We start from the raw sequence: 25,991 nt of genomic DNA, 5'->3' as shown, positions 1-25,991 counted from the left end.
TGCAGTTTAAATTATTACAAATTAACTTATGAAATATGTTCAAATATTTCCATTTGAAAATAAAGCATTAAAAATTATGCTTTGCAAAAAATTTACCCCACATCACTGACAGGGAGTATATAATTATTATTATATTTATTTATTTATACTCCCATCTTTTTCCCTGGTGGGACTCAAGACACTTTACAGATAAATATTAGAACTGTTAAAGACATAGAAAATAATCATTAAAAACAATTAAATACATATATATCTTAATTCTATTAAAACCATAGCCATGATTATAATAAAAATAGCATGGCACTAGTCATTTCATTAAAAACTGTCAGTTTCCAAAAGCCTGTTGGAACAAAGTCTTCACCTAGCTTCTCAAGGAGACAGTGTCCTGGTTTGCAAACTTTACCTCAGTAAGAACAGAATCTGAACGGTGGAAGGGCACCGTTGGCGAGAGGCCTCATTAGGGAAAGTGCGCCTCGGTTTAAGAATGGTTTCAGTTTAAGAATGGACTTTCAGAACGGATTAAGTTCATAAACTAAGATACTGCTGCATTAGTTTTGGCCTAGGGGCTATGTATAGCATTTATGATTAGGTATGATTCAAATAGAATATTCTAGAACAGGAATGTACTAGAATTATAATGATAATAATATTTCTATACAGCCCTTCATCTGAGAATCACAGGGAGGTTTACAATATGAAACCACAAAAAATAATGGAGTTTCCTCCTGACCATTAGGATGCATGTCTTTAGCTGTAACATCCAATTCATTGTTTGACATGGATTATACTTGACTGGAAGTAGTTGCCCAATTCAGATGTTGTAGGAAGCTGTTAGAGAAAATTAGACATGGAGGAGGCAGTCCACAGTGAGGGGGAAAGTATAGGATGGGGTGCATGAGTCCATGGCACATTCTCAATCTTCAAATCATGATTTGAAGGATTGTCCTCATCTACACATTACAGTAAGCCATAGTTTTTTTTTTTTTTAAAAAAAAAGCTAGTGTGCACTGTTCAAATTGGGTCCTCCATGGCTAAGAGGAAACAAACCACAGTGCTGGCTTAGTTTTGCACGAGAAACAAGTGCTTGTGCTTCAAACTATGAGAGTACAAATGCTGCTCAGTCACCGTGAGGCATAGTTTGTGACCGTGGCATTCCACAATGCATGAGTCAGTCTGTTTGAATTGAGCCATAGTGAATTAAATGTATTTATCCAGTTTAGGTGTTCTAGGGTATGCATCCAGGATGGATGACTAGCCTTGGAGAAATGGAGCAGTTCACGACTACTGCCAGACCACTTGATTTCTATATTGGTCATGCCTGAAGAAGCGTTGCCTCCGGCATGACCAGCTGAAAAGTGTAGTGGCCAGTTGACTTCTGTGCTGCCAGAAAACAAGAGGCTTTTCTTCCTCTAGCAAGGAAGACAAGCAGGTTGGTGAATGAGGGACAGTGCAATCCTATTATAGGAGCCAAGTGAGCTGGTAGAGGAGGTACAGAGCAATCCATTCCTTCTATACCATCCCATTCGGTTACTGGAATAGAATTCTGTGTGGTCACCTTGGAATTTCTAGTTACCATATACAGGTATCTTGTGATTTAATATAAGGCTCCAATAAATGGATTTGTTTCAGATATAAATTCCTGAAATAGATAGCTTTCTGTCTGGTACCTTTCTTTACGCAGTACAAATTTGCATTCTCAAACAGGTGGTCCTCATTCACACTTCAAATGTGTATTTTGAATATGTACTTGAAAATGAGTGCATTTGCACTTAATTTTACAAGCAGTGTTAGTTGGCGCCATCCCTGATGAATTAGTTATATATGGTTCACATTGCTATTTTCAGTGAGTACTGCTGCTCTTTATTGTGCATGTTGAGAAGAAGGCACTAAATAGTAATTATCTCATTTTTCTTAGTGTTGCGTGAGGAAGAATGACTATTGTGTTGCCTTTGTGAAAAGGATACTTTAGCCAACTATTTCTGTTAAAGAAGTTGCAAATAGTTACTTGAAGCTCTGGTCTATCTCTTTCTCCTAGTAGTTTGGAACTTCTGCTGAACAAACTTAATGGCTAGTGCCCATGTAGAGGTGAATCTGGTTGTGAGCTGTTTTGAAGAACACACCCATCGATCATATGTGATTTGGTTGACACAACCAACCAAACAAAAATGGAGTAGAATAATTAGAAGACCGAATATAAAATTAGATGAATTAAGGGCTTACATCTAAGCAATAAAATTCAGCAGTTTGCAACAGGATAAATGCTTCTACAGCTGATTTAACTAACAGTATTATGTAGTACACTGTCAGCTTTCAGCTGTTGGGACAGATTACTCCATAATAGAACAGAAGTCATAAAACCTAGTTTGATGCTTTTAATTTGATATGTGCTCTGTGCTGTTCCCTATATCATTTTATTATTTTTTATATATGGTTACAGGTTTTCTAAAAATGCTTTATACACTGTTGATGTTTGGGGGTGTTTACTTTGTGAGCCACTCAGTTGTATGACGAGGAAAAAGTGGTATAAGATTTTTTAAAATGTAAATATATATATATATTGTGTGTGTGTAAGATTAGTACAGCCTGGACAACTGAGGGAAGACTAGTTCACTCAAGACCAGGCCATGGAAGTTGAGTGTTTTTTGCATGCTATATTCTGGGTGGGTCTTTTATTGTAATATAGATTATGAAAGTGCCAACAAATTCTGGTAATACGAATGTGAAACTGAAGAGGGAAGCAGCACTTCCTCCCGTTGTTTTATATCTTTTAGTGAACCATGTCTCTACCCTGTAGAATTTTCAGAAATGGCTATTCCTAAACTAAACTGCAGCAAGTTAGCTGAAGGTTGGCATACTAGCTCCATTGTAGAGGGGTGTTTTGTTTTTTACTTAGCAGCAGCATTATATTGCAGCTTCAAGTTTCACTTAGCCAGTGTACTAATTGCTATTTTGGAGTTATGTTAAGCTTTGGCATTCGCCTTTTAAAAGTCTAGCCATTATCAACTCAGGTAGGTAGCCATGTTGAAACAAAATAAAAAAAATTCCTTCCAGTGGCACCTTAAAGAGCAACTAAGTTAGTTATTGGTATGAGCTTTTGTGTGCCTGCACATCAACTCAGTGGATTATCTTTAATTACAGCCTTTGTCATTCGTTACAGTTTAGAATAGAGCTTGACCTATTACCACATTCCTTTTTTCTAAGGCTGCTGTCCTACACACACTCACCTCAGTGGGACTTAACTTTTGAGTAGACCTGAGTATAGGTCTGTAAGCTGTTTTAAATTGTGTTCTCTCCCCCCCCCCCTCTCTCTCTCTATATATATATTAAAATAAAACCCTGCTGTAACCTACTCTGGGACCTCAGGTTTTTGAATGTGTCCTTGAGTTCAAAAAGGTTGGCTGCCTCTAGGATGCACTCTCAAACTAGATGTGGTCACATGACTTCCTGGCTTGCATGATACGCTGTCATTTTCAGCTACTTTTTTTTAACATTCAGAGCTCAATTCTAGAACCTGGAGTTATGGACAAATCTTTCATGCAGTTCTATGGTTTGGGATCTATTCTCCAGTGATCTGACTTTTTGAGACTTCCGTTACTAAGATTCTTTTCTTGTGCTTGTCAACTATGGTCTTGTTCTGTTCACTTGCACCTTAAACCTTAGTACGTAATTCTTGTCAAATTATCTGGCTTCTTGCTGTGTTTGCATGAGAGCTGATACTCATTAGTTTTTTTACACCACAAGTTTTGTTTAGCAGCACAAGTTTCTACTATGGCACCGACAATTCGGTTACTTCTACTTAGATAACTCTTAACCATAACCTTTTTGATGTAAAAATAAGACATTTCTCCTTTCCATTTTGAAAAGACAGGTACTATTAATAAAAAAGAAGAGATTATTACTAGAGTGTTAATGGAATACTTGAATTGGTAAATAGTTCAGTGACATGTATTTTATGACATTATGCAACAGCTATTTTGTAATCTAGATTAGAATCATCTGGTCATGTGACATAATGTGACAAACTATGAGGCCTGGAGCAACTACATAGTAATCACCATATGAAAACTGAAACATGTGCTTTATGATCCTTTATAAGCAAATGGCTATAGCACTCTGTTTCTGGATTATTGTATAATTTGGTTTGCATGGGTCTGGGTGCTAGGGAAAGTAATTTAGATCTAGATTTTGCTGTTTTGCTTTTAAACAGAATTGTTTGCACATTGACACACAGAGGAGAAACAAATGACTTAAAAGAATGACCATTTAGCTTCAGCAATTAAAGCATTTGGATAAGTATGAAATTTATAGAGATGAGATTCTAATCCTCTTTCAAAGTATTGCTGCTGGTTGTCTTTTAAGAGTATTACAAATCCTTGTAGAAATACCAATTAATTAAACCCCATCAATGTTTTAAATGCTTTTGTAGTTGTATCCTTACAATAACCCTGTGGGTTGGGTAGGAGAGACTGGTTCATGGTCATAATAATGACTGTTAAAGCAAGAAAACTGAATTCTGATCCAGGTAACTCACCTCATGTGCTATAGCTACCAATAAAACAGGTAAACCACACCTGCATTTTAATTTGGATGAAGTACTGCTTGTGTCATAGGCGTAATTTTTGTGAGTGGACTTGAAATTGGCTTGCTTTGTTGGACAGATTTGGCACTTGCACAGTGTAGACAGAACTGCAGTTTGAGGTGTTGTAACTTAGTTGTACAGTGAATCACTAATCACCCTCCCCACCTTGGCTGTCCATGTCCTAGGCATCTGTTTTGTGGAATACCTTTGTTACCAGCAGGCAGCCAAGCCTGAAGTTCATGCACTTAAAAGATTTACTGAAAAGGCAGTAGAATATTGCTGAGTATATTCAGCAAAGTCCCACAGTGACCTCCAGTGTCTAAAATATGTAATTGCAGGAAAGAAAACATTAACATAAGTAACGGACCAAGGTGCACAAGGGCTATATGACCCACAAAATGTTTGTGTATGTGTGTGTGTGGCCGGCCAGCCGTATGGCCCAAGAGATACTTTTGCAAGCATGGATTTGATTGTCACCCAACCGAATCTTCACCTTCTCAGGCCTTCACCCAACTCACTTCTATCACCTCACTTCATTTTCTGTGGAGAAGAAACTTCTACCTGCTTGTGCTTTCCCAGAGTGGTCTGCAGTGTCTGGAGGACTCTTGAGGGCTGGATGCAATCAGGCTATAGGCTCCCATGCATTTATTTTTGGTACCGTGCTGTCAACCAAGACCTGCCAACCTTGCGGCCCACTGCCTTTGCACTGTCTTATTCAGGTGTTTCACACAAAATGGCCATTGTGGTAGAGTGAGTACCATGGATTTGGACTGAGGAGACCAGGGTACAAATGGACATCACTGGATTACTGGGAAGATAAAATGGGGTACCGCTCTATATACAGTAGCACCATGACATACTCAAAGGATGGGTCCTTGCCCTGATGACCCCATAGTTTAAATTTATATGAAGGTGAGGGATAAGAGATAAGGGTCACCAAGGGTAAATGTGTGCATTTGTAGTTAGACTTTATTTCATTTGTGGATGGGGATTTAAACCTTAATGGAAAGTCTTAGGTTTGAGGAAATTCTGGGAGGAAGTTAGACAGAGGCGCAGCAAGCGAGAATTGAGCAGTTTTAGGACCACTTCAAAATGGCTGAAAGTGGTAGAGCTTAGAAAATGAAGACTGCATTTTGCAGTTTCCCATAAGTAGCTGTTGGACCCTCTTTATGTATTGAATTGTTTTCAATTTCAAGCTATCTGCTAGTTTTGGATACAGTCCACAATTGGGGGGGGGGGAAATCATGCAAGAAATATTTAGGGTGGAAGGGACTAGCACAACTGTGGTCTTCACAAGACAGGGCGCATCAAAATTGTTAGTAATACATTTTGCAGGCAGTGTTAATGTAGCATCTGTTTAAACATTGATAAAGATTGAAGTTACCCCTTGCTTGGAACTGGCAGTACTGCTCCGTTAACTTGACCTCCCTGGCTCATAGATATTAGAGCAAGAAAAATGGCGCTTGAAGAGTCAGAATTGACTGCATTAACTTAGATTATTTCTGTGCATGTAGAATTCCTTAATGTATGTCATTAATCACATTAGTAATTCAGCAATTCATGTCATCTTTTTGTATTCCATGTTGCTCATTTTAATTTCTGGTCTGTGTAAGGGCATAAATTCCAAATAGATATGCAATATAGCTTAAAATCATTATCTTAATGTCTATTATTAGTCTCCCTCTGCTGTTAACTTTATGAGCAGGAGTTTTCATGTGTTTCATTCCTTAATTCATAGTGTCTTCAGCAACTTCTTCAGGCAGTGTCATGCCCTGGTAAACATGCCATTATATTAGGCAATACAGTTTTCATTGGAATATATTATTTTATTCTAGGAAATACTGTGTCATGCTAGAATATTGATCCCTTTTTGTGGGTGTGTAAAATATTGTGTATTCTGGGCCCTCTACTGTAACTAACATGACAGTATAGTTCAAGAGATCACAGAAACCAAAACAGCTGTGTGTAAACATCAATCCATCAGTGAGAAACTATACAAAAACACATGCCAATGAACCTGCTTTCAATTTCATCCTAAATAAATTGAACCACATGGCATACAGCTATTTGGGATATAAAATCCAAGGAGCTAGAGGTGGGGTGGCGACACTGGGCGAGTGAGCAGTTTTTCTGTTTGTGGAAGACTTTACTAATTTATGCTACTGACTACTAGAAACCTGATTATTATTTTTTAAACTAGCTTATCAGTGTGATTAAATACAGTGGTACCTCGAGTTACATACGCTTCAGGTTACATATGCTTCAGGTTACAGACTCCGCTGACCCAGAAATATTACCTCGGGTTAAGAACTTTGCTTCAGGATGAGAACAGAAATCGTGCTCTGGCGGCGCAGTGGCAGCAGGAGGCCCCATTAGCTAAAGTGGTGCTTCAGGTTAAGAACAGTTTCAGGTTAAGAACAGACCTCCAGAACGAATTAAGTTCTTAACCAGAGGTACCACTGTACCTCTGCATAGCTTTTGTGAATGCAAAAAACGTCAAATCAGTTCATTTAAAATGTTTTCTTATGTGGTCTTGTAACACTTGGGGAGTTGTGTTTTATCTTGTACCAAGAGACAAAGTTTGTTGCTGTGAGGAGTACATAAGTATTGTCATTCTGTAGCTGGTGAAAAATCTGTCTAGTCCAGCATCCTGCCACTATAAGGAACAATTGTTGGCAGCCCTGGGGAATGTGCCGGGGGGTGGGGTGACAATAGCCACTCTGTGTGCTCCTAGCATCTGATGCTGGATTTGCAATGTCTCTGAACAGAGACTCTATTTTCAGTTATTCCAGTTGACACATCCACTTGTCTGTTCTAAGCTAGTGGCAGTCAGTACATCTTGTGGCAATGAACATTGCAAAGCTAACTGAGAAGTACTTCCGTTCCAATGTGTAAAGATAATAGTTCCTTCTCTGGAAGACTTTGCAAGGTGGCCACTTGGACTTATCCCTTTGTATTTATCATTACTACAAAGTAGACAAGTTTGGCTTGACCAAGGTATCCTTTCATCACAGAGTACTCCAGCACTCACTACAAGAGGAGGTTCTCTTATTTGTCTCTGGAGATACTGCTTCTGAGCAACCACCTCTTTTGACCAAGAATGAAGAGGTGGACTTTCCATAAAGGGTTCTTGTCGGCGATGAGTGCAGCATATGGGCCTGTCCTGCAGGTCTAACCTGAATTTGAGTGGATTGGTGGGATGCATTTGTGCACTCACCCCTGAGAGAGTAGTCAGGTACTCATTGACTTCCTTGGAGTATTTTGGTTTTCTTGTTCTATCCTGCTTTGGGACTGAATCTGTCGATCACTAAAGGCAGGCACAGCATTGTGGGAAGCAGGCTCTGCCATGGTGCATTGCAGCATGTCTGTCCTGCCTTCGCGAAAGAGCACCTGTTCTCACTCTTGAGAAACAGGAAACCATGAATGACTATAGCCGTCCCTGCTTCATCTGTAAGCCATATTGAGGCCCTGTTAGGGGAAATAGGAGGGGTATAAATAAATATACAGTAGTAGTGGTGGTGGTGGTGGTAGTAGTAAGTTTTAATTAAAACAAATCTGAATTATTCTTCCTTACAGGTATTTACAGATGGAATCACCAATAAGCTTATTGGCTGTTATGTGGGTGAGGAAATGGATGATGTTGTCCTTGTTAGAATTTATGGAAATAAAACAGAGCTGTTAGTTGATCGAGAGGAAGAAGTGAAGAGCTTCCGTGTGTTGCAGGCGCACGGCTGCGCTCCGCAACTTTACTGTACTTTCCGCAACGGCCTGTGCTATGAGTTTATGGAAGGCGAAGCACTGGATCCGGAACATGTTTGCAACCCAGAGATTTTTCGGTAAGCCCTTCAGCACTCTTTCTTCTAAAGAGGGATGTTAGGTATATTCCCATGCTGCATATTCCATAGGGCTCTCTGGTGCCTGATGCCCCATTCCTGAGACCATGCTATTTTTGAGGATGAATAGATACTTAGATGATTGACCGTAAGTCTGAAATTTTATGTGTTTTTAATTGTTGTTAAGTTTTGAATTTTTTTGGTATTTTTGTGTTGTTTTTTATTTTGTTTATTTTTGTTTTTGATTTTTATATGTATGCTGAAAATACCAATAAATATTCATTTAAAAAAAAAGATGATTGACCGTAAGTATAGGCAGCTGCTACAATATTGTATTGTATTGTTACCCAGCCATTCCTCTATTTGTTGGCTAAAACACTGGCTCATGCTGTGGTCACCTGTCATCTTAACTACTGTAACTTTCTTTTTTCTGACATGCTTTTGTTACTTCTCTGTCCGTAATGGCTGCCAAAGCAATTCAGTTGCCATTTTTTGAACCAGGTGGCACACCCATTTCAAATGTCTTTACTGGTTCCCCATTGCTTCGGCCTCTGACACATTTAACTTAGTCTTTCCTTGAAGTCTCTTCATGGACTTGCCCCTCCTTAGTTTTCTTAATCTGTCTTGCAATGTGTTCTTTCCATTGTTTCTCTAGTTTGGCCGTCCCCTGTCACCCAAAGATATCTGATTGTTTGCTTATTCTGTCTTTTTCTATCCTTCCTTGTTCCCAGAACTTTTCCAGAAATATCTACATGGGACATTCAAACGTGACTATGTGGAACATAATAGACATTGATACAATTACTTTTTTCAAATTTGTGAGATTGGCCTGCCCAGCCTGATGAACTCCAGATGTTCTGGCCAAAACTCCCATCAGCCCCAGACAGCTTGGATAAGGGAAGATGGGAGTTGTCCAAAACATTTGAAACCAGATTGGGGAACCCTGTATTAGACTATTGTGAAGGCAGTCTGTCCATCTTGAGCACTTCAACCTGTGATGGCTCTAGGAACATTGTGACAGACTTGAGACTTAGTTGGTTTTTCCTCTCTTCTCTGACAACTATTTAGGGCCAGATTTCTTACATTCACAGGAGATTTTAAAGTTTCATTTTACTTTTGACTGGCAGCAGGGCCAATTTGATGACTTTGTGATTAGTAGAGCTGTTCAGTCATCAGGCTTGTTCTTCAGACCACTGGAAGAATGCTGCTCTCAGTTTCATTAAGACTGGTGATAGGTTGCATTTTGGAGGAAACACTCCACAAGGGAGGGTGTTCGAAAATGGGTAAGAGGCTGCCATCTCTGTAGGCCAGTGTTTCCCAACCTTTTTTGGGCAAAGGCACACTTGTTTCATGAAAAAAATCTCGAGGCACACCACCATTAGAAAATGTTAAAAAATTTAACTCTGTGCCTATATTGACTACCATATTTTTCGCCCCATAGGACGCACCGCCCCATAAGACGCACCTAATTTTTTGGGGGGAGAATAAAGAAAAAAAAAATTTCCCCTCCCCAGGCACGGGGCAGGTGCGGGGGAAGCCCAAGCTTCCCCCGACCCCAGCCCCCAGAACAGCCTGATATCCACAAGCCTAGGAAGCCACACTGGTCTCCCCAGGCTTGCGGAGAGGTGCGTGAAGCCCGGGGGCGCTCTTCAGCGCGCACCAGGCTTCGGGATGCAGGCAGCTCTGCGCTACCCTCCAGAGCCCCGTGCGGCTTCGCGCTGGGATCCGGGGGGTGGCGCGGAGCTGCAAGAAGCCCTGGAGCGCAGGCAGCTTCGCACCACCCTCCGGAGCCCCGCACGGCTTCGCGCCAGGATCCAGAGGGTGGTGCAGAGCTGCAGGAAGCCCTGGAGCCCAGGTAGCTCCGCGCCACCCTCCGGAGCCCCGCGCGGCTTCGCGCCGGGAGCCGGGGGGTGGCGCAGAGCTGCAAGAAGCCCTGGAGCGCAGGCAGCTCCGTGCCACCCTCCGCAGCCCCACGCGGCTTCGCACCGGGATCCGGGGGTGGCGCGGAGCTGCAAGAAGCCCTGGAGCGCGGGCAGCTCCGCGCCACCCTCCGCAGCCTCCTACGGAGGGCGCCCCGTGCTCCGCGCTGCTGGCTGCCGCCCGCAAGCCGTGCACGCGGGGGGGAGTTCCCCTGGGCGCGCAAGGCTTGCGGACAGCTGCGCGAAGAACGGGGCGTCCTCCGAAGGGCGCCCCGCGCTCCGCGCTGCAGGCTGCCGCCCGCAAGCCTTGCGCGCCGGGGGGGGGAGTTCCCCCAGGCGCCCAAGGCTTGGGGACAGCTGCGCGAAGCACGGGGCGTCCTCCAAAGGGCGCCCGGCGCTCCGCGCTGCAGGCTGCCGCCCGCAAGCCTTGCGCGCCGGGGGGGGGAGTTCCCCCAGGCGCCCAAGGCTTGCGGACAGCTGCGCGAAGCACGGGGCGTCCTCCAAAGGGCGCCCCGCGCTCCGCGCTGCAGGCTGCCGCCCGCAAGCCTTGCGCGCCGGGGGGGGAGTTCCCCCAGGCGCCCAAGGCTTGCGGACAGCTGCGCGAAGCACGGGGCGTCCTCCAAAGGGCGCCCCGCGCTCCGCGCTGCAGGCTGCCGCCCGCAAGCCTTGCGCGCCGGGGGGGAGTTCCCCCAGGCGCCCAAGGCTTGCGGACAGCTGCGCGAAGCACGGGGCGTCCTCCAAAGGGCGCCCCGCGCTGCAGGCTGCCGCCCGCAAGCCTTGCGCACCGGGGGGGAGTTCCCCCAGGCGCCCAAGGCTTGCGGACAGCTGCGCGAAGCACGGGGCGTCCTCCAAAGGGCGCTCCGCGCTGCAGGCTGCCGCCCGCAAGCCTTGCGCGCCGGGGGGGGAGTTCCCCCAGGCGCCCAAGGCTTGCGGACAGCTGCGCGAAGCACGGGGCGTCCTCCAAAGGGCGCCCCGCGCTCCGCGCTGCAGGCTGCCGCCCGCAAGCCTTGCGCGCCGGGGGGGGAGTTCCCCCAGGCGCCCAAGGCTTGCGGACAGCTGCGCGAAGCACGGGGCGTCCTCCAAAGGGCGCCCCGCGCTCCGCGCTGCAGGCTGCCGCCCGCAAGCCTTGCGCGCCGGGGGGGGGGAGTTCCCCCAGGCGCCCAAGGCTTGCGGACAGCTGCGCGAAGCACAGGGCGTCCTCCAAAGGGCGCCCCGCGCTCCGTGCTGCAGGCTGCCGCCCGCAAGCCTTGCGCGCCGGGGGGGGGAGTTCCCCCAGGCGCCCAAGGCTTGCGGACAGCTGCGCGAAGCACGGGGCGTCCTCCAAAGGGCGCCCCGCGCTCTGCGCTGCAGGCTGCCGCCCGCAAGCCTTGCGCGCCGGGGGGGGGGAGTTCCCCCAGGCGCCCAAGGCTTGCGGACAGCTGCGCGAAGCACGGGGCGTCCTCCAAAGGGCGCCCCGCGCTCCGCGCTGCAGGCTGCCGCCCGCAAGCCTTGCGCACCGGGGGGGGGAGTTCCCCCAGGCGCCCAAGGCTTGCGGACAGCTGCGCGAAGCACGGGGCGTCCTCCAAAGGGTGCTCCGCGCTGCAGGCTGCCGCCCGCAAGCCTTGCGCGCCGGGGGGGCGGAACACCGGTTGGGAAACACTGCTGTAGGCAACAGGTGACATAACTGGGCTCCTGAGCCCCACAGGTGTGCTGCAGAAAGATTGTAGTTGGTTAAGGGAGCCATGGACTCAAAAAGGTTTAAAACGTCTGCTCTAGCCATTACAAATATCCAGGTTTCTTCCATACTGAAGCCTTAGAACTGACTGAACCATCAAGGACACGGAAACATCCTAAGCAATAAGCAAAGTTTTTGAAGTTACTGCCAGAGCAGAAACTTAACAAAATGTAGTGCTGATGGACAATAATTGCTGTTCTAAAGATGTCAGTAATGAATGATCTTGCTTTATGGAGCATTTAATCTGCCTGTTAACACATCCTATTGAACTCCTTCAGATTCATGTGTACCACTGCATTTCAGTGTAATTTATCGTATTTAGCACAGCGGCTCGTAACATTTTGGGGGGGTCACAGATGCCTTTGAGAATCTGAAAGCTGTGAACCTCCTCCCCATATCCCCCTCCACAAGGGCAGTTTTCAAAGTAACAGGAAGGAGATCTCCCCTTTTGTGCTCAGTTCACGGACCTGCTGGGGTCCATGGACCACAGGTGAGAAACCCCTTTTTTTTGCAGACAAGTAGAAGCAAATAGAAGAATTTTAGGAAAGTCATCATGTATTTTATATTTATATCAAAATTATACACATTTTTTGCACCCAATTGGATTTTAAGGTAATATATGGAAAAATTTAAATTTAAATTTATAAACCAATTTCACAATGTCTTGAGTACAGAAATATAGTAAGTTCAAAAAAACAAAAACCAGGAGCCTAATTAGTGAGACAGCTAGCCAGGATATTAGGCATTTCTAAATGAGATGGTGTTTACCAGCTGCTGAAGGGAAAGTGCTGGACATGCCTCCTTGGGGAGGGAGGGAGTTCACTTTTTGGACGCTGCAAGCAAGAAGGTCCTGTCCAGCGTTTGGTTCATCATACTTCTTGAAGGCAGTGGGATGCTACACAGCCTCCCAGGAAAGTCTTAATGAACAGGTGTGGAAGTGTAGGAGGCTCTGTAAATACCTCTGTTCCAAACAATTTAAAGCTTTACAAGAGATAGTGAGGATCTTGAATTGGGCGCAGAAACAACTAATTCTGATCTCGCAATAGGGAGCAAGATGATCCACATAGGGTTTGTTGCAGTAGACTAACCTGGATGTGTTTTATGCCACAGATACCACTTGAGCACCCAGGAGCATTCTCAGTCTGCATACTGGATCCTTCAAGAAATCATATCCTCAGCCAGAACTGACTGTACACCTAATCCCAGATCAGTTTTCCTACTCATGTTTTTGAATTAAGTCTCGGCCTATTTAGCCTAGCCTCTCGTGACCTCAGCTTCCATTGAATTTTTGTGTGTGCTTTAAAATAATAAAATATATATTTTTATACCCCACCCCTTCTCTCATGACAGCCCAGGGTGGCAAAGAGTAAAAATGCAGTGTAAAAAGCAAAACTAGAACCACAATACAAAATGCAGTGAACAGTAATAATTAATATTAATTATGCAAATGGTGTCACTCCAAAGGCCTGCTGGAACAAATAGGTCCTAAGCTGCCATTTAATAATGACAATATTTCGTTACCTCCTCCCACCCTTTTAATGTGCTTCTAACAGATTCTCAGTGTTCCGAGCTGAAATAATGTATTTGTAATTATACAAAGGATTTATTCTGGTATAATTTTGACTTTATTGCAGGCTCATAGCCAGACAGCTTGCTAAAATACATGCTATTCATGCTCACAATGGATGGATCCCCAAGTCTAACTTGTGGTTGAAGATGGGGAAATACTTCTCTCTCATTCCAACAGAATTTGCTGATGAGGAGTTGCACAAAAGGTGAATGCCTACTCTTGTTTCTATGATTGTAGCGTTCTGAAGCTTGTTAATGAAGATGGAAGCGTTAAACTGATTGTACCCATGTTCATTTCAGAAATGTAAAATATATCCATAGCGCTTTTCATGTTGCTTAAGGGATTTTAACCTGGGAACCAATTTCCCCACTGTGGAAGGATGTGAGGGTCCAGAATTGGCCTCCACAGTCACGGACTGTGTTAAAACCATGTTTATGGAAGACAATCTTACTCGGCTACTAGTGGTCGCCAAAGAAGAAGAAGAAGATGTTGTTGTTTATTGAATAATATGACTGAAATAATGAGAGAATGGAGAAAACCACGTTTCTGATTAAAGTCTTGAGGACTGTTTTCTGTTGGTGCTGTCTAAGTTTTGAAATGATTATTTACACATGTGCCCTCCCTTTTCTTAAACTCAAAAGGTTTATAGCTGATGTACCAAGTCCTCAAATCCTTCAAGAGGAAATGGCATGGATGAAAGAGAGACTGTCCAACCTGGGTTCCCCAGTGGTACTTTGTCACAATGATCTGTTGTGTAAAAATATAATCTACAATGGAAAACAAGGTAGGTATTGAACACAGCTGTAAGTAACCTTTAAGGCTTGTTTTGTATTGCCTAATACACAACAGTAAATTGTGGTGGGTGGATAATGACAACAGTACTTCGTTTTAAATAACATCTGACTATTTATACTTTATTACCATTTGTTGCTTGATGCAAACTTTGTGTCATAGCAGTTGTTGTATAGAATTGTTGCTGATAACTATAGCTGATACTTTAATTAATATTTAATAGTTTACAGAAAAAAATTTTTTTACCATAATAATTTTATTATTCCACTGTGTTGACAGCAGAAATTTCAAGCTGAATTGTTGTTGTGTAACTGTCCTTGATCCAGATTTTACTGTTTCAAACAGCCTTGGGAGCAAATGTCTCCAGGTTACTGTGTATTATCTTTGTATTCTGATTTGTCAGATATATTGATGACACCGAGGAATTCTACATGATGAATTCTACATGGTGAAGTATCTGGAAAGATACTTTCCAAGGCTCTCTTTATACGCTGATGATGAGGTACATAGGTATCTTTAAAGTTGAAGATTTGTTTGTAAATATATTTGAGGTCAGAGGTATTCTGAAGACTGGGAAATTGGATTTGTTTTCATTGTCAGTTTCAACTGTTTGTGTTTGAATAAATGAATCACCTATAGCTTATTAATTTTGGTGAGGTGATAAATTTAGTTATTAAACATTTTAAACCCCTTTAAAAGTAACGTTAGAAATGGATACTGTTTGCCCTTTGGGGAGTGGTTTTTCCTCTCTTGCTGGTATTAACCATGTGTTTGTGTTTTGTGTGCACCAGTACAAAAAATGGTCCTATTATAAACTAGAGATTGCAAGCATGGTTTGAAACTTGTAATCTGTGTTTATAATATTGTTTGCATAGACCTTGTAACAAAACCATAGTTAATTCTAGGAAAAGAACGGGAAATAATTCTGGGTGCGGGCGGGAATGTGAATACCCACGGCTGAGTTCTCATTTGCAAAAGATATCTTGCAGGGAACCAGCATTTCCTGTGCTCCAATTTTGTCTGAGCTTAATCAAACTGGTATGTTCATGTTGAAGGGAATGCAGCATTTAGAAACTAGAAATTTGGATTTGTAGAATATTGTTTGAAAACAGATAAATTTATCAGGATGTTGGCATGTTGAATGTGACCCAAATAAATTATTTGAAAGGAAACTGCACACAAAGATAGGTCTTTTAAATATATTTCCTCTACAACAGTTCCCACAGCTGTTGAGGCAAGCTTCTACTTTAAAAACATACATACAAAATCCGAACTAGACTAGCATTTGAAATTCCCAGGTGCCAGACTCCAATTTCCTGGCACTAGAGGCATGTCTCTCTCTCTCTACCTTCAGTGTGGTCAAGTAATATTTGCCTAAGCAGGTTGTGCAAAAAATAATAGTATGCATGTCATACTATTCAATGTATTTTGCATGGCTACAGTGCTCATTTGTTTTTTCTGCCTTCCCATTCTAAACAATCAAATGCCTTCCAAACTTTTTATGAAAGGTGTAACATTGGCTCTTCCTGGGGGCCTATATATGTTGTGCTGCAATGTGTATTACCACAAGAGTCCTCTGGCCCACAGATGAGTCTAAGAGGAAAAAAAGATGGCCATTTGGGAGGCTTTTCTAGATCATACTCCTTAGATTTTACTTTGCAGTCCTAAAATATTTTGAAAAGAGATATGTAAACCTAATCGAATTATGTGTGAATTATTCAAATTTGAGAAAAGTGACTTTTCTGCATAGGCACTTTGTTATTATTTATTAAATTTATGTACCACCCTTCATCTGAAGATAACAGGGCAGTTTACAACATACTGGAACCATTTTTACTAAATATCCCAAAACAAAAAGTTCAGAATTGAACACTGTTTCTAGGCTTGACACCCCCCCCCCCCCTTGAAACAAATCTGCTGTCATTTTCTTTTGTAAACAGAGTGGAGAATAAATCAGTGAGAGCAGTGCATCATTTAAGAGCATTTCTGCAAAAACCAGTGTGTGAGTGTTTAGCACTTGGGAACAGGGAGGGGGAGAGGGAGAATTCTAAATACGGGGAAATGCTTGCAACTCTTTAAAAACGGGGTAAATACTAAGTGTGTAGTGCATTAAGTATTCACAGCAAGGAAAGATCTTTTGTGACTATGTTTTCAGTGTGAAAGTTGCAGTTAGCAAATTATAGCCATGCTATTATTTGATAACTTCCACCTCAAGAGGTCTTGTGAATTATCTCTAGCAGTGCTGAAGACTTATGCAATGCTGAAATGTTGAGCACTGCTTTTATCTTAGAACAAATAAACCATGAATAAAAGTCTGGCACTGTGTATTGTCTTGTACTGGGCACAATGTTTATGAATCTGGTGCATAATAGTATTTTAAGAGGAACTATATACTTTTGCAGTGGAAACTCAGCTTTAACTTTTAACTTAACCTGGTCATGCAGTGAAATAAAAATCATGCAGTTAAAATATTGCTGCCATGCTAAAAATGTTTTGCAAGCTACTTGAAAGAAGCACGCGTCTCTCTGGATTTTCTTCCCTTTTAAACTATCTTCTTTACTTAAAACTTTTTTTTCTGATTTTAATCTTTTGGCCCACAGTGCTAATGTGCCACATTGATTACCCCTTTAATTTTATCCCTGTGAAAAGCTGGCCTCTGGTAATATAAAGTCCATTACATTAATTATTTGCTAGAGGAGAGTGGTTCACAGCTATGTCTTAAAGTTACCATATCTGCTTTCAATTCTTTATAAAATAGGAAAATATTTATAAATATATTTTATAAAATACCTGAATGTCTGTTTATAACAGTTCACATAAAATAAGGGTTCCAAAATGCCTTCTTCCAGCACATTCTAACTTGACAAACTTGACAGACTTGGTCCGATTCTCATTTATATATAATAATTTTTAAATCAATAATATTTAGTTTTAATATGCCAGGTGAAGCCGCTGCCTCTTTCTGCTTTACTAATTCAGGCTACTAACATTCAGGATGTTAAATGTTTTAAGCTGTGTTGCCTTGCATAAAACACTTATAATTGCCAGCTATCATTTATGAATAAGCAGCTTTCTGAATAGCTTTAGCATTTGTTCTTACTGCTAGTCTTTTGTCGGGACATTACACTTTACACTTCGTTTACACCTTTAAGAAGCAACCATGGAAGTCTAGCTCTTGCTTTCATATTTCACTCTCCCAGCAATAATATAGTATACTGCTGCAGTAGTCTTTGTATTGACTCTAAATCCAAGTGCATTTATGTACAGTGGTGCCTCGCAAGACGAAATTAGTTCGTTCCGCGAGTTTTTTCGTCTTGCGAAGCATGGTTTCGGAAAAGTTTTGGGAAAGCTTCAAAAATCACCAAAGTCTTCAAAAACCTCAAAAAAGGCTACCACACCGCGTGCTATGAGTTGCTCCTCGAAGTCAAGTCGCAACTGTATTAACGGTTTTAAGAAAAAGGAAACAAACTTGCAAGGCGTTTCTGTCTTGCGAAGCAAGCCCATAGGGGAAATCGTCTTGCGAAGCAACTCAAAAAACCAAAAACCCTTTCGTCTTGCGAGTTTTCCGTCTTGCGAGGCATTCGTCTTGCGGGGCACCACTGTATCTCCCTGTCCCATTTTCTAGTTTTTCTTTCTGGTAGAACTGTCCTGAGAAGCTGTTCACCATTTCAAAGCCCCAGTTGTTATGGAACAGCTAGGATTACTTCTGATTTTCATTTGAGGCTCTTGAAAGGGTTGGTTTGTATTCAATGCAGTGTGAGCATAAAGGGAATTCCCTGCTCTCCCAACTCCAGTCAGGGTACCAAGCCTGGGTGTAGAGCAGGGTGGAAGGGGAAATTGTGTCAGCTGCTCCCACCCAGGTCCCCCCCCCCCCCGGTTGCTTGCGCTGCATTGAATTCAACCTACTAGTCACAAAATCAGGCATTCAAGAAGTGATATTTTAAGTGTCTACAGTCTTTGCTCACATTTTAAGTTGTAATGATACCTCTTTGATATAAGGAGAAGAATGTTTCAAAGTTGTTAATTTCATCTTGGCACATTGTTGGAAAGAATAGCTGCCCTTCAAGAAAAACATGCTTACTGATTCTGCCATACAGTTGAAATGCTTAAAAATTAAAATTACGAAACATAGGTGAAACAGATGAGGAAAAGAATAAATAGAATTAACTGGGTTATATAGAAGAAAAAAAGAGGGAAAACTCATGGAACCGTTGAGAGGGATGGAAGTAGAGGTTTGATAGGTGAGAATTGTTTTAATTTATTTGTTGAAATGCTTATTTGTTAAAAAAATGAAACTATAAATAAACTTACTTTAAAAACAGCATGGCACAAACATGGGGGGACAGGACAGGGGACGGACGAAATTACGCTTGCCAACACCCAAGTTTCATTGAAGCCCCAAAATCGAAGGGAGCAGTGCATCTTGAACATTTGTATTTCTTGCAAAACTTAAAATTTAAGGCTGAGTTCCACTGTGATGTCAAGTCTAGAACAGGAGGACCAGTGAAATGCAGAACTTTTCTCTTTAAAGTTTTGTGTCTTGTCAAATATGAGTTTGCCAAATTTTCTTCATCTGCTACAGATTAGGTATGCCATTGTTGCTGCCAAGTGGCGGCGTGCACCGTGCTACTTAAAGGCACTGACTGGAGGTTTATCGCATCACTTGTTCGCATGCACCTCCCCCCTAGGAGAGCACGGAGCCTGGTAACAGCCTCATCTGTATCTTAGCTTCATTTTCTTATTTTGTAATACTGTTAATTATTCCTGGAAATTAGCATTTGAATAAAAGCAAGGGTTGTCTGGTGGTGATGATGGCACTGCAGACCTATATTTTAATGTATATAAACTTGAATACAAACAATGTTTATCTTTAAATAACTGTCTTACATTTTGTATATGCAGGCCTTTCACCTTCCATCTTTATTGGATTTTTTTTTAATGTGGACATATGCATTAAAACAATGTGTTTGGGCAAAACGAGATTTAAACCAGAATTGATTTTTTTACTATTATATCTTTATGAAACAAGTTGAGTACTTTAGGAAATGGCATTCATTTAGAGGCTACAACAGCTAGTTTCATGATTTGCCAGTAGGGTCTAAATGATTTGTCCGCAAGCTTGCTGTTAATCCATTGGTGTGGGAGCCTCCATAGAAACTCCATTGATTTAAAGTATAGTCTAAAAACTTTCTTGTAAACTCTTAAGGGAATATATATGCTACAATCCTGTATTGGTTTTATAACTTAACTTTCATCACGTCACCCAAAGAATCCTGTTAAAAACTGTAGTTATGGAGAGACTGAGATTCCTGGCCCCCTTACAGAACAATAATGCCCTTCCAGGACTATAAGTTAACTTGATTTAGATCTATTTCATTTCTGTAGTGCAGATAAGGCTTACTAGCAAAATGTTCATGCAGTGGGAACACCTAATGTTAAACACCAGGTTTCACAATAAAATGTTTCCCATCACAACCCAATATTGTCCCCTAATCACTCATACTGCTAGTCTCTCCCACTCAAAAATCTTCAAGGTTTGAGATGTATATCCATTCTTCCCAAATTGTTTTGAAACTCTCTAATGGTGCTACTAGAATTCTTCAAAATTTTAGTTTAAAATGTGAGGAAAGTTTAATTGAAAGATTACTGAATTCCTCTCTCAGTATTGTCTTTTATAATGGATTAATTATGCAGCTTTTTTCTTCTGATATTTTAGATTAATTTGCCAGGGAGAATATGTGCCGAAATGTAAATAAAATAAAAACTCTTTAAAGCATTCAGTCTTGTGTGAAGGAAGAAATGGCTAGACAAAATAGCGTAGCACACATTCCCTTGTGCAAAATTACTAGCATTGCATTAAAAACCAAACACCCTGTAAGGATGCTAGCTAATAAGAAAAGTATTATATGTTCATTACTGATGCCCCTGGTGGCACAAAAGCAGATGTGATGATTAGAGATCTTAAGCTCTCTAGTGAGACTATGGTCAGTATATATCTTTAATAAACTTGTTATAACAAACAAAAACACAGCCCTAACCTTGAATGTCTTTAAGTGCATGCATCTGAGCACAACAGGCTGACACACTGGCAAGTGGTTAAAGGCACAGTGAAGCTTTGGGGTACTGCCTTGTGCTTACTCTTACAAAATTTATTTTTTGTGTCTCGTGTAGGTGACGTTAAGTTCATTGACTATGAGTACTGTGGATACAATTACCTGGCTTATGACATTGGGAACCACTTCAATGAATTTGCAGGTATTTTAGTTGATTTGTTTATATCACGTCTCATTTAAAGCTCTGTTGTTGAGATCTGGATTAGTTGTTAATACTGAGATCGATATGTCTAGGCTTGCAATATTTCAAAAAGTAAAATTCCTTACACCCCCAAAGTCGTTGAGGTGTTTTTGTTTTTTTTAGGAAATCCCTAAAAACAGACAAAAAACCACCTCCCCCCCAAGCATATTGAGGAGCCAATTCTTCTAGCAGGGAAAGAAAGGGGGTGAAACCTGGGGGGGGACACTCTGGATACCCCTCCTGGAAAAAAGCAAAAATGGCCAGGTCCTAATGCATCCCCTTTTCCAACATAGCCCCCCAACTTACATTCCTCACTACTACACCCCACCCAGCTGCTCAGGCCCGCAACAGCCCTTAGAAACATGTAGTGAGGTACCTCCACCTTTCTCCCCCCCCAACCTCAAACTTTCCACAGCCAGTTTTGTTCCCCTTCCTCATAGTTTGCTGCCCCTCGCTACCCAGGCCTCGTTTAAACTCTTTCCTGCGCACACATACACACACATTATCTGCCTGGGCCCCATCTTTACCTCTACGATGCTGCAGCTGGACGAGGACGGTGACCCTGAGCGGCTGCAGCCTGCCCCAGCAACACAAGGAAGTGCCTGCTGCCATGTACCTGGTGGGCAAACTGTACCAACGCCAGCTGCTGTCCCTCTCTCACTGCCACTGCCGCTACGACTGAGCCGCCTGCAGGACATACCTGGAACGGGGCCCCTTTTTCAACATGCTAGGGGCGGCTAGGCCGCTGCTTCGCCTATCTGCCTCCCCCACCAAGGGAAGTGACCTCCTGTCACTTCCACTGCCACGGGGACTCAGTCTCCCCTGGGAGAAAAAAAACAAAACCCCAAAAGCTGAAAACGGGAAAACGGGTTGCCATGCGTTCAGAGAATTCCGGAGATCTCTTAACATTCAAAAATCCCCCCCCCCCATTTTAGGTGTCTGATTTCCGTAATGTCTGGAATTTTTTGGACGTATGGCAAGCCTGTCTCTGTTCAGGTGTTCACTCTCCTTTCCTATTGTGAGCAGTGATCCTTACTACTCCCCTTCCCTCCCACCCAGTTCCTCAGTCCATGCAGGACGATGGCTGAAGTGGGACTGGAGGAAGGATCCCATGGTGGGGTTTGAACACAGCTACTGAATCTTACACAAAGGAGACGATGTTTCGAGATCCCCATGATTCTCAATGATCCCACCATGCAGAAGAAATGGCTGAGCAGGTCATATGTCATTGGCTTTGTGGGGTTTTTTTAGGATTGTCCTACTCGTGTGTAATGGGACGCCGGTGGTGCTGTGGGTTAAACCACAGAGCCTAGGACTTGCCGATCAGAAGGTTGGCAGTTCGAATCCCCGCGATAGGGTGAGCTCCTGTTGCTCATTCCCTGGTCCTGCCCACCTAGCAGTTCAAAAGCATGTCAAAGTGCAAGTAGATAAATAGGTACCGCTCTAGCGGGAAGGTAAACGGCGTTTCCGTGCGCTGTTCTGGTTTGCCAGAAGCGGCTTAGTCATGCTGGCCACATGACCCAGAAGCTGTACGCCTGCTCCCTCGGCCAATAAAGCGAGATGAGCGCCACAACCCCAGAGTTGGTCACGACTGGACCTAATCGTCAGGGGTCCCTTTACCTTTTTACTCTCGTGTAGGACCCTGGCACATGCCCGACTGGCAAGTTCTCTCACTTCTGGTTTGTCGTTCGGGGGCTTCAAAAGCCTTTTTCATCCCGAACATCACAGCGACTGATACCAAAAAGCATCAGCACACTTAGAATCCTGCAGAGTATTTGCAGTTTGCGTAACAGAACTCAGTAGCACAGCATCTTGGCTAATCTGATTTATTTACATATAATAAACTCGGAGCATTCTGACTCCGCTCCTTCCTCTTTCTCATCAGACAGCAAAGAGAAAAAGTAACAAAGGACAATAGTCCCACTTCATGGAACACAGTAACATAAACATCCTGTCTCTGTCACTTCCCACACTGTGGAATGAAAACATACACTGTGATGTGATAGGTAACAATCTCATGACTGCAAACATGGAGCAAGAATCCTAACATTTTTAGCCTCCTGTACCCTTTATCACTTTTTTAAATTTATCAGTTATAATCCACTTTTCCGCCAAGGAACTCAAGGTGGCATAGTTTCTCTCACCTTCACAACAATCCTGAGAGAGGTAGGTTAGGCTGTGAGATAGCAATTGGCCCAAGGTCACCCAACAAGCTTCATGGCTTAGCAGGCTAAGACAGAGAACAAGTAAAAGTTAACATCCATTGATAAAGCATACATTTGGTTCTGCCACACAGGAGTATCATCCATTAAGGTACATGTTTTCGTAGAGCAAAAAGTTTGCATCCTTTTAGTACTGAAAAATCATAATGTATTTTGCCTTGGTATATGTACAGTTGTACCTTGGAAGTCAAACGGAATCTGTTCTGGAAGTCCATTTGACTTTAAAACGTTCGGAAACCAAAGCGCGGCTTCTGATTTGCTGCAGAAAGTTCCTGCAGCCAATCGGAAGCCACAGAAGCTGCATTGGATGTTCGGCTTCCAAATATAGTTCGCAAACCGGAACAGTTGCGTCCAGGTTTGCGGCGTTCAGTAGCCAAAACGTTCAAGAAGTAAGCTGTTCGAAAACCAGGGTACAACTGTACTGTTCCTTGTTATTACTTCTAACACAGGACACACACATCTGTTATGTATGTGAGCTAATGACAGTGCAGAAGAAACATTTCTGGAAATACTAGGCTTTTTAAAAAACAACAATTGTCTCTTAGGTGTGAGTGAGGTTGACTATAGCCTCTATCCAAGCCGAAAACTGCAAGAGCAGTGGCTGAGATCTTACCTGGAAGCCTACAAGGAGTATAAAGGATTTGGAACCGATGTGACTGAGAAAGAGGTTGAGGTGCTTTACGTCCAAGTCAACCAGTTTGCTCTGGTAAGTTAAAGATTTCTTTGGTTTAATAAATTTCAGATAAACTCTTTCAATTTAGGTAACACACACACACACACACACACACACACACACACACAGAGAGAGAGAGAGAGGAACCTCGGTTTTTAAACGTACTCCATTCCGGAAGACGGTTCAACTTCCGAAATGGTCAAAAACTGAGGATCAAAGGGCTGTTGGCAAAGTCTATGGTGGAAATTGAGAAATGCGCCTCGGAAGCCATTTGAAAACGGAAGCATTCACTTCCGGGTTTTCGGTGTTCGGCTTCCAAAACATTCGGTAGCTGGGACATTAAAAAACTGAGGTTCCACTGTACCATATTTATGCGAATCTAATGCACACCCTAATTTTTGCGATGTAATTTGGCAAAAAAATGCATTACATTCGAGTAATTACGGTAATACATAAATGTAGCATGAACGTTACATAATGCTTCTACAGATCCTTTGGGTTGGCAGCTGTTTTGCACACAAATGAATGGCTTAGAGTTGTCTCTAGATCGTTGAAATGTGAAATAAAATATTCTTGGGCCATCTCATTGCTACGTGAGACAAGATCCAGGAAAGGCCACAGAAATCTGCAAAAGGCAAATACTATACAGCAAGACCTAATCTGTTGGAATATGTATTTGTGTCCTGATGACATTGTTGTAAACGTCACGGTTGTTGGGGAATATTCTTCCCTACGCAAGAGCACTTAATGGGCTGGATGCAGCTAAGAGAACACACTTGCCTTTCTTTGATTCATGTTCAGGATGCTTGGCATAAAGCTCTGGGTGTGGAGGTGGGCTCCTCCAGCTTATTCATAAAAGGGTAGTGACCGAAGGCAGGAAGTGCACAAGAAAGTTGAGGAAGAGTTGCCTTGAAGCCCTCAGCTGCTCTCTTGCTTCCTTCATCTGAGGTGGTTCTCTTCAGCCTTGGCCTTTAAGTGCTCTCATCTGTTGCTTGCATCCCATTTTCACCTGGCGTCCTTCCCTGCATTTCTCTCTCTTCTGAAGGTCTCTAGCAACAGCCTGTGTCTTGTGCAGTAGGGACGCATTAGCAGTAGGGTAAATTATAGCTGTGGTTTAATGTTTAACATACACCCACAAACCACTTGTGTCACACAGTAACTGAGTAAGTTGGAAGTGGATTTCCCCCCCAAGGTGGCATTCCATTGGTAGTTGTAAGTCATGGTTTTCATTTTGTTGTTTGCAACCTTGAAATTGCTCGCTGCAAGGCTACTTGGTTAAAAATTAATATATTGGTATTGCTTGCTGCCTTGTGTTCCTTGAAACACAGGGTGGGATTAAAATCTAATAATGTTATATTTTGGGGCGTTTAAAAATCAGAGGACTCCTTTCAGTTACTTTGAGGAGGAAGGGAGATGGTGAAATCATTGGTAAATTTATCAAATTCAGATACCCTGAAATCCAATAAGACAAGGCAATGTTAAGTGTTCAAGAGTTCTTGTGTTGCTATGCATATCTAGTCAATTAACAGCAAGTCCGTTCTAACAGTGCTAATGAGATAGTAGCATAACTTTCTTGTTACGGACATAAAGTGTGTGCTAACCCTCATTGTGTGTGTTTTTTTGTGTAGGCCTCTCACTTCTTCTGGGGATTGTGGGCCCTGATTCAAGCCAAATACTCCACCATTGACTTCGATTTTCTTGGGTAGGTAACTTAGTCTACAAGTGTTTCTGTTGCCTGTGAACCTCTGACTAGTGCTGCTTCTGTAAAGAGAACTATCAGGTTTGAGATGCAGAATTTTGAAGTACCGCTACAGCGGGAAGGTAAATAGCGTTTCTGTGCACTGCTCTGGTTCGCCAGTCATGCTGGCCACATGACCCGGAAGCTGTACGCCGGCTCCCTCGGCCTATAGAGCGAGATGAGCGCCGCAACCCCAGAGTCGTTCGTGACTGGACCTAATGGTCAGGGGTCCCTTTACCTTTATAATTGGCTTTGCTCACTTTTGTTCTATATCATTTGTGTGCTACTCTTCTTCAAATTGGAATTTAGAAAATTTGGTTCTGCTTCTTACAGTATTCTGTCACAATGACCAATATTAACTATTTTCGTTTTTTAAAAAACAATGCTCTGTGTGCTGGAAGCAATTTTTAATACTTTCTTGCATTCCTGTCAGTCGCTGAACAGCCAAAAGGCTTAAAACACCCTTTTAAAAATGTACTGAACTTAGCCCCACAAATTAGAATTGACCCCCCAGTTAATCAGCTAAACCAAGATTAATCTCAGTAGATTAATTTTTTGAGAGTTGTTTTAGCATACTAGGAGCCTTGAGCTATGATTAAGGAAGTCCTTGTTTTGAATCTTGCCTTTACCATGAACTCGGTAGGTGACCTAACATGT

General features: G+C 42.6%; 1 protein-coding gene across 1 annotated transcript in view; it reads left to right on the top strand.

Annotated features, from left to right (window-relative positions):
* Positions 1 to 25,991, top strand: part of ETNK1 (ethanolamine kinase 1) — a 37,383-nt gene that overhangs the window by 4,130 nt on the left and 7,262 nt on the right. The window contains exons 2-7 of the mRNA XM_028747186.2: positions 8,156 to 8,415; positions 13,680 to 13,820; positions 14,257 to 14,399; positions 20,579 to 20,662; positions 23,469 to 23,629; positions 25,225 to 25,298. Of these exons, the coding sequence (XP_028603019.1) occupies positions 8,156 to 8,415; positions 13,680 to 13,820; positions 14,257 to 14,399; positions 20,579 to 20,662; positions 23,469 to 23,629; positions 25,225 to 25,298 (863 nt within the window). The remainder of the gene's footprint in view (positions 1 to 8,155; positions 8,416 to 13,679; positions 13,821 to 14,256; positions 14,400 to 20,578; positions 20,663 to 23,468; positions 23,630 to 25,224; positions 25,299 to 25,991) is intronic.

This window comes from Podarcis muralis, chromosome 10, assembly GCF_964188315.1.
Source record: "Podarcis muralis chromosome 10, rPodMur119.hap1.1, whole genome shotgun sequence".
Classification (NCBI taxonomy): domain Eukaryota; kingdom Metazoa; phylum Chordata; class Lepidosauria; order Squamata; family Lacertidae; genus Podarcis; species Podarcis muralis.
This window is presented reverse-complemented; position numbering and strand designations above follow the sequence as displayed.